This window comes from Rhinolophus ferrumequinum, chromosome 7, assembly GCF_004115265.2.
Source record: "Rhinolophus ferrumequinum isolate MPI-CBG mRhiFer1 chromosome 7, mRhiFer1_v1.p, whole genome shotgun sequence".
Taxonomy (NCBI): Eukaryota; Metazoa; Chordata; class Mammalia; order Chiroptera; family Rhinolophidae; genus Rhinolophus; species Rhinolophus ferrumequinum.
Window position 1 is genome coordinate 45,589,152 of NC_046290.1, and position 14,008 is coordinate 45,603,159.

Sequence of the window (14,008 nt, forward strand, 5' to 3'; positions counted from 1 at the left end):
ATGGCATGCTAAACAGCTCCCATGATGCCTGCACTGTTATATACTTCCACCTGCTGTGCTCACTGAAGGTCTGTCAGCCTTTGCATACGGCCTCCATCTGAAATGGCAGCTTGGTTAGTTCTGTATTGTACTCCTGGAGAAATAAAGTACTAAAAACAGTAATCTACTTAAGTGCTTCAAGATATAGCTCATCAGAGAGAGGCACTTCTGGCCCTAGGTATACTACACACACCCATGTCCCACAAACAAATGCAATTCACTGGTACAGGTGACGAGGTCTGTTCCAACGGGGGCGCGGAAGGTGGGTAGGTCCATGGGCTTCAAGGAATGGCCAGAGGCCAGTGTGATGGGTCTGTCATATAAAAATAGGCCCCAAATTATACAAGACTAATAAAAATCAGGCAACAGAAAGAAAAGGAAATATAAAATGAGAATTATTTCTTTCGGATAACATTCTCCATGTGGTTTGAGGCCAAGGAAAGAGCTTGGAATGTGAGAATACGGATTCAATTCTGAGTCAGAAAACTTTTGTTCAAATCCAGAGTCGATGGGCTGGTTTCTTTCAATCTTGGTGTCACGTGACACGGGCCAAGCAGTACCTACCACGCAGAGCTACAGGGAGCACCAATGAAATGCAGTGGTGCCTAACACACAGCTAACAGTCAACAAATATTTGTCTCTTGTCTTTGATTTTCAAAAAAACGCATTTGTGGAAGAGTGAGAGCTGAGAATTTAATGCAGGCACAGATTTCTATTCTCTGAGATTAAATATATAAGAAGTAAGAGAAAGAGGTGATAATTTTTAGGAGTGGAGTGACAAACTCGGCCAATAAGTATATGGTGAACGATAACCTATGGGCTAAATAAATTCTTTTTTTTTGTTTGTTTTTAGCCTTTCTAAGTAAGTCTGCAAAGTTAGGCAAAGTTAAGAGGAAAGAACAGGTAGGTATATTGTTAACCTGGCTCTACTGCTAATTCTCTGTTACCCTGGGAACATCAATTAACCTTTCTCAGTTGTCAAATCATAAAAGTGGGAAGTTGAGCAATGACCTTATAGAAGTACTGAGAGAAACAGGTGCTAAAAGTACAATAGAATCCCCCTTATAACATGGAGAAATAGGTTTCCCAGAGCTGGTTCAACATAATTACTGAAAAGATTTAAATGTAATAATCTGGCAAAATTTATATCTCTCTGTCCCAAAGTGATACAATTGATCAGCTGGCATGGATGGAAATATTTTTTGCTTCATACGAAGCATTCTCCTTCAGGCAGTACTTTTTTTCTCTTTGCACAAAATAGATGAGGAACAAAGCAAGAAAGAGGCCAAGGGATTAAACTTTGAACAAGGCTCTTCTTCCTGACTCTGATTAGAGCGTTGTGGGTCATACAGTTGAAAGCTACCAAAGGTGGCTTGACTGCTCGGGGCTGTTCTGAAAAGAAACAGTGGAAACTTGTTTACATCTTCCACGTAGTACAAGAGAGCAATTCTGATGGCCCTAGTACACAACACAAAGCTGCCAAAGGTGAGCAAAGGAAGAGGACTGCATCTTATTTCCATCATACTTAAATGAGGCTTTGTAATTTCTACCTGCGTTTGTAGATTACCAAGCACATTTAATGCAATACGGAGAAACGACCAGACCCTTTCCACCCGGGGCTGGAGTCAGGTGACTGCTCTGAGGAGGCGAGCTATAATATTACCTACCTATCCATCAGGCACATGACAGGGATGAGGGGGTAATGACATGCTGTCTGGGGAACAACATGGTGACCCATTAGCTCAAGTACAAAAAGGAGCATAGACATTCCATTTATTTCTTTTAAGACCACTTCCTGTATGAAGCAATAAAAATGTAATTTTGGAAGTCAGTTTTTAATGCTCTGTGTGTGACACTGATGCATGAAAGGGTTGCTTGTCTATCACCACAGCAGAGAAGCATGTTTAATGCACAGCTGAGAGGGACCCAGTTCAGGTGTGACTCACCTTAAATCGTTCCAGGTATTGGGGAAGCCTGGACTGTTCGCTTTCCTCCATGTCTGACTGCTCCGCCAGGTTTCCCGAGCCCTGGCTGTCTTCCCCTTCCTGGGGCTGCTCCTCTGAAGACGCAGGGGCCGGAGCAGTCAGAACCTTCAGTGCTCTGTCCAGCACCTCGAGCTGTGGAGCAAAAAGAGGGGCATGGGACTAGTCAGCCTGTGGCCCTGACAGCGCACTGGGAAGAGAGGCTGGAGGAGGGAAAGGAAGGAAAAACTGGGCTGTAGAAAATCATGAGAAGCTTCGTCTTATAAAATTATAGGAAAGAAAAATGGTTACATGTTTTTACATTAAAAACACCCTGTTGGATGGCATGGGAAACTTAGTACAAACAAATGGTACAAATAAGCAAGCTCAGAATTATTTGTACATGAATCAGCACAATGGCACTTGATCTCACTTTTACTCAACCAGGTAGGAATCCAAAACTTATGCTCAAGGGGCAGGAAAGAACACCCCCCCACCCCAACCTCCCGGCCCACACACACACGGTCTTTCTTCCTCAATCGGTTTGGAAAGGGAAGAAAGGGAAAGCAAAACCAGCGCAGACCACAACCAACAAAGGGCCATTGTGAATGCACGGTGAAGCCGCTGAATCCAGGAGAGGGCCTCCTTCAGAGAAAGATTTGAGCTCACAGGGTAGCTCTGCATTAGGTATCGGCACAATCCCATAAGCTGCTGGCAAAGACCAGACAGGCATACATGAAATTCATTTTAACGAGGTGATTTCTGTAACCGAGAAAGTAAGTAAATTCCAAAACAGAGGGTTTATTTTTGTTTTGACCCCTCTGCCCCCCCTTTCACTTCCCCTGACCCACGGAGGGCCTAATCATCAGAGATGGCACAGAAAGAACCTCAAGGCCAGCATTAGCACCTGCTTGGAAATCGACTAACTCTGTCCATGTCACATTAGAACAAAAACCCAGGAACTACCCCCAGGCCTTTTAATGCCACTCATACATTACACCCAAACCCGACACATATCCCACTCTTGCTGACACCTAAATCGCATTCCTGTCAAGTCAGAATACAAAGAATGCAAATCTGACTCAGATTGGAAAGAATATTTCCCTGGCAAACAATTTATGTATAATTTTGTATTTCCAATCACTAGCACTGACTATAGCAGTGTTAAATACGAACATATATTTAGAAATGTGTACGCTTTGTTATAAACGCCTGGCAAAGAACGTAATGCTTCACTGGAGCCAGAACCGGCACCAGACTTGTGCATCTCATGACTGAAATGAAAGCCAAGCGGTGAGTGCGAGTGATCAGGGTCAAGGTAACACAGACTGGAAGCTCAGAGTTAGCTTTTACCCACCCCCTAATGAAACAACCAATGTCCTTCCAGGCCTCACTTTGGCCACGAAAGCTGCTTGGACAAGAGTCCTAAGTGACTGAGAGAGAGGAGCTTTGGGGCTGGTGGGAGGACAGTTTCCAAGTCCAGGCAAAGTGAAGTCCTCAGAACTTCGGAAGGAACATCTATCTGGTCCAGGTCCCCCAAGCACCATCTAGCCACCACACAATGGGTTAATGGAAGGAAAGGGAGACTGTGCCAGCTCCCGTCTCCAGATTCATCTCTTGACTTTTGTGGGGGAAAAAAATTACCATGTAGTTTCCCAGGACTACAAGGGTACATACAGAAAAGCCAAAAATTTCAAACTAAATCTTAATCTCTCCTGAGCTGTCACTGGGATTTTACTGGGGGGTGTGCAGTATTTTATTGAACTCAGTTTGAATTTTAAGGGAGAAGAATAGTTTTCCTCCTAGATGGTGAGCTGTAAAAACGATTATTAATCTTATTTTCTAGTGTTTTTTTAACAGTAACATTGAGAATGTTTGTGGTTTTTCGTTCCTTTTCAACAGAATAAGTACATGATTCTACAGAAATAAAGAAAGTGGAGGTGGGGTGAACAATGAAAACAAATTCCAAGCTTGACTTATGAGGAACAAGAGAGGGCTAAAGCTCACTGAGTTTAGAGCCGAGGAACATACCGCTTCTTTACATAGCTTTCCATCTTCCGGGGCAGAGACCACCTTCTCCATCACTTGAAGGGCTCTGTCAAGGTAGCCTGGTTGCCAAAGCAGAGGCATGTTATGGTACACGGCTCGCAACCCTTGCTGCAGTTCCACCTTTCCTGTGGCCAAAAGGAACAATGAAGAAAGCTGAGGCAAGCATTCCCACCATGTCTGAGACTACGGACTTGAAAGTACGAGTGAACATTCAGCTGGCAGTTCCAGAAAGGAAGAAAGAGCATTTTAAATCTATACAAAGAGCCTCATCCCAATCCAGCACCTTGTGACATTTCAGATGGATGATGCAGAATGTGGTAAATTTCACCGTATATGTTTTTTAATATGAAATTTTATGAACTTGTTTTTCTGCTTTTCATTTTGGCTGGTGAGATTATGAAGAGGTCTGAATCACAGGGCTGAGGGAAATGTAGAGAGGCTGATACATCAGCCTCTACATGGAGCTACCCTTATAAAATAAGTCAAGCAACTGAAATACTATTTTTGTTTTAAGAACAAAATCTTCCCCAGCAAAATAAATTCCACAGCTTCCCTACAGTGAAAATCTTGTCAACATCTGCAACATTCCCTGCCAGGAAATGTTTGACATTTTTTGAAATGCTCTAAAACACGCCATTGACTGCCCTCACGTTGCTCTTCTTGCCTTTATTCGAGCTTCATCAACACTTTAATCATAAAATCATCATCCTTTTGGATCTCAGGTCATGAATGCCTCTCTTGGGAGTCCAAACCATCCCCAATGGAGCTCAAGATGTGGACCCCAGACAGCAGGGTCCGTGGGTCGGGAGTGGGACGGTCTCTGCACTCCTGGGGAACAGAAACCCTTTCTGCACTAACGACCAAAGTCACCTTGAGCGGCCAGGTCTTAAATCCACCTTCGCTCATCTTTCCTGGGAAGGATTTGGGAAAGCTGCAGGAGGACATAAATATACCAAGCTTATCAGGTGACAGCTAATTTTAGACCTTTAAGATGCTTGGGGCTAGACTGCAGTCACACTCTGGGAAGCTGCTTCCATGGGGGTGCGTACACAGCGCCTGATACAATGAAAGCAAAGAGCTTTTGATCTGATGGCCGCCAGTCCCAAAGCACCCAGGGGACCCTGCTTAGAAGCAATAACAAAGTACATATTCTTAGCCCCGACAACGTCCTGAATAATTCCTGCAGAATAACAGTCCTGAATACTAATCTGATGGCAAAAACACATAAATCAGCATCAAAAGTAGATGGCAAATAAGGAGAAAGTGATTTTTTAAAAAAGTGGTCATCTCTTTTGCTAGTCTGATAGCCAGTCTGATAAACTCTGAAATTCCTCTGAGTCAGTTTATGTCAGAATTAGCATCCAAGACAGCCACACTGCAGTTTGCTGGTGAAGATCCACTTCAGAAGCAGCCAAATTGCTATAACTTGGATGATTTTCAGAAAACCAAGGTAAGCAGAAGCCATGTGTAATCAAGAGAAGGTGCTTTCTCAAAGGCCTATTACTTAAGAGAGAGAATGAAAGAATAATATGCATCTAAGAAACCTCTGTAAAACAGGGCATATTTAATGTACATTTAATGTTGAATGGGATTTGCCCAGATTTCACACTGCCCAGGTTCTGAGGCCACACCTCAGAAGCCTTTGTCTAGAGGACAGTCTGATTTCAGTGTGACTGGGTCACTCGAGTAAAGCGACCACCCCTGCGTGGCACAGTCACACTGCTCTAATGAGTCTCTCTCTGCTTTCCCAAAGCCTCCTAGCTGTGCTCTCTTAGTTTCCTCCCCTCCCTCCGAAAACAATACCACAGATAGGACTTCGGCCTTAACTCTTAATTTCTCACGTCCTGGACTTTAAGGTCTCTAGAAAGAGAAAGGTCTTTGTTAATACTGGGGAAGATTCTACTGGCTGGATCTCCCAAAACAAGGCTAGAACTTTCCTTTTTCTCGTCCTTCCTCACCTTGACTATCACTAAAATAATCTACGGCCACTAGCACCAGTGATGACAGGTTTTAGAACCCTCTTTATTCTCTTAAGTCATAACTGTAAGGCCATCAAAGTCTTTTTTTTTTTTTTTTTTTTTTGCCTAAAAATGAAAGCTGTATAGGAATTTCACTAGCAAATTTCAATCAAATGATAATTTTATTATGAATTAGAAGAATGTGTTCATTCTACCCCTGAAGAACAGTATTAGTATTTGTAAGGATCACTTAGCTTACCAAGAAGTGTGTAGCCATACAGCTGGGAACTCAACCCCACTGAGTTCTTCTGCTTTAGGCCGGGGAGTAACAGGGACGCCCCGAAGTTCCTCTCCTCTTCCCACTGCAACAGAATAGACCAGATCACCATCCAGCCAACCAACGAATACGTTATGCAAAAATGTGATTTTTACTGACACGGAGGAAAAAGAACATGGCATAGCATTTAGTTAAAAAAGCAAAATAACAAAGCTATAAGTAGATTATAATCCCAATTTTTTTAAGTAAAAGGTATTTATGTTTAATGACAAACACAGAAAAAAAATACCCAATATGTTAACAGATTTCTGGCTTATAAAATTATGAGTAATTTGGTTTTCTTCTTTGTACTTTTCATTACTTTCCAAATTGTTGGCAATGAACAAGAGCTCCTTTTACAATCAGAGAAGCAAAACAAGACAAAACTAAAGAGTACACTCTGGGCCAACACTGCCTTGAGACAATCAATACAGATGTAACATGCTGTCAGCCCCACATGCACTCACACGCTGTGACGTGATGGAGCAAGCTTTTGAATTTTAAACAATTCAGCAATGATAAGACTCCTACTTCACAGTGTTAAAATAAATACAACAATTATGTTGCTTTTAGATAGATTAGTGGCTCTCAAAAATAAATTAGGCAATCAGAAACACTTAGTGATCGTTTCTTTCAACCCAGGGTGCAAAATTATACTTCAATAAAATTGGAGCCTTTTGAGACATAAGAAAAAGGAGCAAAACCATAAGCATTGCTAAGCGTGCTGCAGAATGGCAGCAGCAGTGATTGGGGCGGGGGGGCTCTGGAAAAGCAGGGCCCACAGGAGAGCCTCGGCAATTTCCCAGACACGAGCGGTGATCTTCTGGGTGCCAGATGAGTAGGCGACAGCCTGAGCCCTGATGGGGCTTGGAAATACAGCAGACAAAGCTCAGGTTGTCCTGCCCTGGTCTCTGCACTCAGAGGTCGGGGGACGCAGAGAATGAAGGAAGTCCGCAGGTGACAATTGTAGCCGGGTGTAAGTGAGGCACCCCAGGCGTTAATGGCACCCAAACCTTTTCACTGGGATGGCCTTTGTGCAATAAAAGTGTAATTTCTCAAGGTCTGAAAAAAGCAAACACCTTGGGAGAAACACAAAACCTCTGCAGGCACTTCTTCCGCGCATCTAAGTACAATTGCTGGTAATTAAGGATCAGGTCATTTCACTTTCAAAAGCAAATCACTGTGAGGTTTGATTTCCCCCCATATAAACTGTATGAAAATGGGCCCAGTGAATAATAAATAGGGAACCTTAAAAACATTTTTTCTTTTCTTTAGGGGAAAAATGATCTATAGTGTCAGAATGCACTAAGCACTAAAATCCAAGCAGGCAGCATCCTTGCTGAGCTGGGAGCTGAGCAGGGTGGTGACGCTGACTGGATTGGTGATACTTCCAAAAGGACTTTTAAAAAGATGCATGAAAACAATGTCCTAGAGGGTTTTCTGAAGCTTGTCTGAGAATAATGCAACCATGGCTAAAGCATTAGGTCTCTTCCAAGCTGTTAGCTTCTGCCGTATATACTACTACAGACTAAGTCTGGTGCTATTTCACCAATGTCCTCAATGTTTTTCCATTTTATGCGTCTGCCTTTCCCATCAATACAAAGCAAACCCTCATTTCTCCTCCTCCCTCTGCTGCACTCCCCTTCACAGCTAGACACCTCAAAACGCTTGCCTACACAAGCTGCCTCCTTTCTGCAACTCTAACTCACTCTGCAATCCACTTTGATTTGGTTTCCTGCTCCATTATTCTACGGAAACACAGGTTATAATTTGGTGCCTTCACACCACTGAATTTTACAATGAACTTTTTAGAAGTTCTCATCTTCCTCAGAAGCATTCTACATTGTAGACCACTCTCTTCCCGTGGTTTTTGTGGTCCACACATTCCTGATTTTCCTTTTTGCCCTGTGGCTCATTTGCAGATATTTACATGTAGGTGTATAAATTATATCTCCAGTCCAGATTTTTCCATTAAGATCCCAATTTCTCTTATGAAATCTCTTGATTGTCTCAAAGGTATCTCAAGATGCACATGTTCAAAGCCAAATTAATGATTTTCCTCATAAAACCTAGCCTTTTTCCAGAATTCCCTTTCCAAACACATGGCGACTCTTCCATCCAGATACACAAGTCAGAAATGAAGGAGATAAGATTTGACCCTATTCCCTGTCTCCATATCTAGTTCCTCACCATGTTATTTGCCTCCCAAATGTGTCCATCGGCTACTCTCCAGCTTCACCACACTGTGGTCCCCACACTACCATTGCTTCTTGCTCAGACAACCAAAACCAGCTCCTAACAGCAACCCTGCTCCCGTCTCTTATGCACATTACAGCCAGAGGCATCTTTTCAAAACACAAATCTGATTATGTTACTCTCCATGATGCTGAAACTTTTCAATGGCTTCTCAGTACTTTTAAGAAGACGACGATGTGGCTTAGCACGACCTAGACTCTCCAACCTTATCTGGCCCTACGTCCTTCCACCATCTCTCTGTGGCAGCCACACTGATTATCTTCCTATCTTCTAGCTCCTTTCTGCTCACCATGTTCCGTCCGCCACAGGGCTCCCGCACATGCCATTTCCTCTTTTTAGACTTTCTTTCCCTCTTCTGCCAGTTAATTCCTATTCATCCTTCAAATATTAACCCAAGAAATATTTTAAGGAAGACTTTACTCACCTGCCTAAGTTCAGAATACAAACAAAGATTCCCTACAATACTAGGTTTTTCACAGACATCTTTGTATCGTCGTAATTTTGTATGTGTGTGTTTGTTTTACGGTTTTTAAATGCCTGTGTTTTTCTTAGATTGTAAGCAGGAAATATTTGCTCACCATTCTATAACTAGCACTGGCAATGTATGGAATGTCATAGGTGCTCAATATATATTTAATGAACTAGTGAATATGGTGTACGCATAGTCTGCAACACTCATCTTAGAAAAGCAAAATACACCATACATTCTTCAGAATGCAGGCTGGACTAGACGACCTTTTCAGTTTCTACTCAAAGTAGGATTTTTTTAATGTTATATTTGAGGTTTAAGGGTGGACTATGGGACCGTAGTCCCTGGCTTCATTAGGTGGCTTCATGCTATTAACTGACATCTCTGTGCCCCATTCTTCTCATCTGTATAGAGTTGTAAGGATTAAATGCAGTAATAAACTTGAAACATCAAGAACACCGCCTGGTATAAAGCAAGTGCTATTTAAATATTAGTTATTGTTGTTATTCTTAGGATAGCAATAAATAATGACTAAATACCTAAACCAAGGGATAAAACCAAAACTTCGTATTCTGGATTGACCCAGAGTAACCTTAGGAAAATACTGATACAAATTAAGTAATCGGTATTTAATACCTGAGGTTGTGGCCAAAGTCACCTACCTCACCGCCTCTGCTATGCCACATCCAGCTCTCACTATCAGTGACCCATTTCTGAATATCTGGGGTGTAATTAGCCTAGCTCAGGTTTCAAAATGTGCCTAAGGACTTTCACGGGAGATTCTCGTGAGTGGAGGGACATCCAGTTCCACTTCGTTAGGAGCCAGTAACTACAATGTGCAGACTGAACACTCCTGCCTGTTTGTACACGGCCACAGAGCTGCATATCAGATACCTTCTTGGAAGATTCTGAGCCGAGGTTGCCTCTGGCCACCTCATCCCTATGCAGCAGCTGCTATTTGCTTTTCCTAGGGCCCTCGGTACTGCTTTAAGGTAGATCACTTACAGTGAGGTCTGTCTTCTTTGCCAGGCAATGGTATAAAACATAGAGGGAGAGGAGCTGCGTGGAAGGTGCTTCAAAGGCTTCTTGCATCATGACCTCAAAAACCACAGCTAGAGCATCTGGCAAAACGATCAAAGTAAAAACAAGAGGAAATTAGCTGCAGGTAACATCATCAACTCTGTAACTACCGGTATAAACACTCTTAAAAAGTGGGATGTGCGGGGGGGGGGGGGCGGGGGGCCCAGGTGGTTGGAGCACTGTGCTCCTACCACCGAGGTCGCCGGTTCGATTCAGTGAATGGCCAGACGATGACGTGACCTGCCGTGAGCAGCCACTGACCGACTGCCTCAGCCGGGGGGAGTGCAAGGCTCATGCGCCAGGGGGCTGTGTCCTACACAACTAGACTGACAAACAACGGCTTGAACTGGAGTTGTGGGGAGGGCGGGAGAGAGGGGAGGGAAACCAAAAGTGGGGTGTGATACAAAAATAGGCAGAATTAAGAAGTAAAAAAATGTGGGCTTTGGTCCCAGTTCTACAAATTAGGTCTTGCCCAAACTTTTAGCTTCTATTGTACACACCAGTATGCACTAACTCAGGTGCCACTGCACCCTTGTCCGCGAGGACATTGAATAAACCATTGAATTTCATCTAGCATCACCTTCATAATAATAAGATACCATTTGTCCCACCTACTTCAAAAAACTGTTGGACAGGGGGCTGGCCCGGTGGCTCAGGCGGTTGGAGCTCTGTGCTCCTAACGCTGAAGGCTGCCGGTTCGATTCCCACATGGGCCAGTGGGCTCTCAACCACAAGGTTGCCAGTTCAATTCCTCGAGTCCCACAAGGGATGGTGGGCTCCGCCCCCTGCAACTAACAACGGCGACTGGACCTGGAACTGAGCTGCGCCCTCCACACTAAGACTGAAAGGACAACAACTTGACTTGGAAAAAGTCCTGGAAGTACACACTGTTCCCCAATAAAAAAGTCCTGTTCACCTTCTCTCCACCCCTCCAAAAAAAACTGTTGGACAGTCCAACAAATACAGAAAAGAAATACCCAACAAGATAATACACATGAAAATGCCTCAAAAATTGAGAAGCAAATTGAAGGCATCATGCCCGTCAGACAGAAGAGACGAGGCATACAGGAAGGAGGCCACTATATTTTCCAGGTCATCCTGACAAGTAGAGCAGGGCTGGGCTGACTGCCCCATTCTGTGTACTCTGAACTTCTTCCTGGTAGGGCAAAAGAGGACAAATGCTACAGGCAATCCTAAATCCCAGGTATTACTTCAAAGACAGAAAACAGAAGACTATAAAAAGGATAATCGAGTTTAGTTTAAAAGACTTGAACAAAGGGAAAAGAAAATGCTCATTCATAAATTACAAGCCCCTGAGTGTAATATACAACATATTTGTTTCCACGTGAATGCTGGCCATAGGAGATCAGACCTTGAACAATTTTTATTTTCCCTCAATATTCCACAACACAGATAGAAACCAAGAAAATCAAGTTCAAACAATTCCTTAATTTGCTTAATGTTTGTTGTTCAATTACAGAATGTTAATATTGGTTTAAAATGCGGTGCCTGCAACATAACAGGAACCAAAAATATTCTTGACTAATTGATTGAGTTGCTCTCTTCACCGCTTTTTGCATACACTCATAATTATAAGAGCTAACAGTGATTTGCAGCTGTTCCTAGCCAGCTGGTTTTGTACATGTTGTCATGGTTCTGAATGAGGCCACACGCAAGAATTTCTATACTCTTTTTACAAATGGGGAAACTGAGACAGACGGGCAGACAAAGGAGTCATCTAGTCAGTTAGTAGCCAAATGAGGACCTGGAAGAGATTAAAAACAAAAACAAAGCAAAACCCAAATAAACCAGTATTTTTAAAGAATACAGTTAAAGCTAAAAATCTAGTTCAAACAAAAAACAAAAAACAAAACTCAGTTTTCACAACTGTTCACTACTGAATCCAAAATTACACATGAAAATAAATCAAACTGACTTTGTCTTTTATTTATTGTCTGCATTTCAGTCAACTGGGGAAGTAAAATTAGATTGGCCTGGATAATTAATTTCCTTTTCCTTCATAATCATTTATGTACTTTGATATTTCCTATCCTAACAACAATAAAAAGCATAATATTATTTTCTAAGTTTTTGCCAAATAATAATAATAGCCTTTATCAAAACTTTATTTTAAAAAATACTCAATATTAATTATTTACTCCGTATTTAGGGGGAAAAAAAATTCCTTTGATCCTCCCACCATCCCTTCAGAGAGAAAGAGGAGAGAAAACTGCCTCTACATAATTTTCCAATGATACAGTAATATGGATTCTTAAATCTGATGTTCAGAGACTAGGTTATGAAAATTAGATTTTGTAAAAGCCAATTATCTTTTAGTTGAATTCAGGAAATGCATGTTTAAAATGGAGAAAGAAATGGACAAGGTTTAATAACATTTCAAAAAATAATATGCAGCAAACATCCTTTGGCAGCCAGCAACTGCAAGTCTGATGAGAGAGAAGACGGAGCAGAGACCCAGAGGAGAGAAAGGAGAGAAGAGCCCACAGGAAGGGCGGAGATGCCTAGGGCCCAGCCTAATCACTGAGGACGGATGCGATGGGATAGGCCGAGGGTGCTGGCGTGCAGGGACGAGGGGATGGAACCCAAAGGCAGGATCACAGATGTCATAAACGTGTAAGTGACCACCAGCCCACATCCATGTTCCTGAGGTAGTAACGCCCCCAGCACAGGCGTGGCTCTTTCACGGCTCCTCGGTACCAAGCCTGGATGAAAAGTTAGAAAGGGAGAGCCACTGTGTATCTTTACAAAAGAGCAAGGCCTCCTCTTTCCTTCCTCACTGTCTGCGGAGCTGCAAGCACAAGCATGCTGCAGTAGAACCGGCAGGGTCCCACTGACTGCTCTGCAGTCTGCTGCAATCCCTATCCTTCCTTGGCCTTCCTTATTGCAGCTGAAGTTAAAAGTTACTTTAAATTAATCTCATGGGCTCAGAGAATTCGGGGGTAAAGATATCTCGGAGATGACGGATCCACTTATGCTACAGATGAGGAAATAAAAGCCTAGCGATGGGAAATGACTTTCCTTCATAAGAAAAGTCAACTGATTTTATATTTTACACAATACAACAACTATGGTTTAAATAAAACACAGTTAGCTGATGGTGCTATAAAAGGCAAGCTAGTCACAGCATCACTATAATCTTAACTAGCCATGGAAGCTCAGGCAGCGTTTATTGCTTAACTAAATTCACTGTTCTTTGCCTAAAGAGACATGAACACATAAACTTGAGAAACTCAGAAAAAAAAAACCACCTGGATACGATTTTCCTATCTGGCCAAATGGTATAATAAATCAACCACGAATCTATTTCTGACTGAAAGAGTGATGTAAAATGTCATTAAGAAACAAAGAAGGGCAAGTGACCACATTTACTTCCCTTTGGGAGCTGAAGCCTCATTATAAATGGACCTGGGATTCATTTCTTACTTTTGTAATTTTCTGTCTTTATGAAATAATCCATCAGTAAATTGAATGTAAAGTTATCTGGAAAAATTCCATATTGAACCTGTAATGAAAATGAAAATGAAAGGAAAATCAGAGAAAAATATCCACTGTAACTCGATTTATAATATATGCTTATGTATTATTCAGGACAAGACTTGCCACCATTAGCTTTAAAATATTTGACTATCATTTTACAGCATCTGTGACAGTGAAATAGAAACTGTGACTCATGAGGTTTGGTAATTGGAACTGTTGGTCAAGGTAAGAAAGTTGTGAGGGCATGTCTGATATAAGGCAATTGATAGATGAAAAATAAAACTCAATTCCAAAACCTCATCCTAGCTAAAAAAAAAAAAAAAAAAAAAAAAAAAACCACACCAAACCCAAATACCCCACATATGCCATGGGTTCAGTGATT

At 42.2% G+C, this 14,008-nt stretch overlaps 1 protein-coding gene across 1 annotated transcript in view; it reads right to left on the bottom strand.

Annotated features, from left to right (window-relative positions):
* The window catches only part of MRPS27 (mitochondrial ribosomal protein S27), a 73,854-nt gene that overhangs the window by 2,011 nt on the left and 57,835 nt on the right, over window positions 1–14,008 (bottom strand). Inside the window, exons 6-10 of the mRNA XM_033110607.1 lie at window positions 13,573–13,651; window positions 10,054–10,169; window positions 6,267–6,369; window positions 4,032–4,174; window positions 1,986–2,156 (exon numbers count right to left, since the gene is read on the bottom strand). Of these exons, the coding sequence (XP_032966498.1) occupies window positions 1,986–2,156; window positions 4,032–4,174; window positions 6,267–6,369; window positions 10,054–10,169; window positions 13,573–13,651 (612 nt within the window). The remainder of the gene's footprint in view (window positions 1–1,985; window positions 2,157–4,031; window positions 4,175–6,266; window positions 6,370–10,053; window positions 10,170–13,572; window positions 13,652–14,008) is intronic.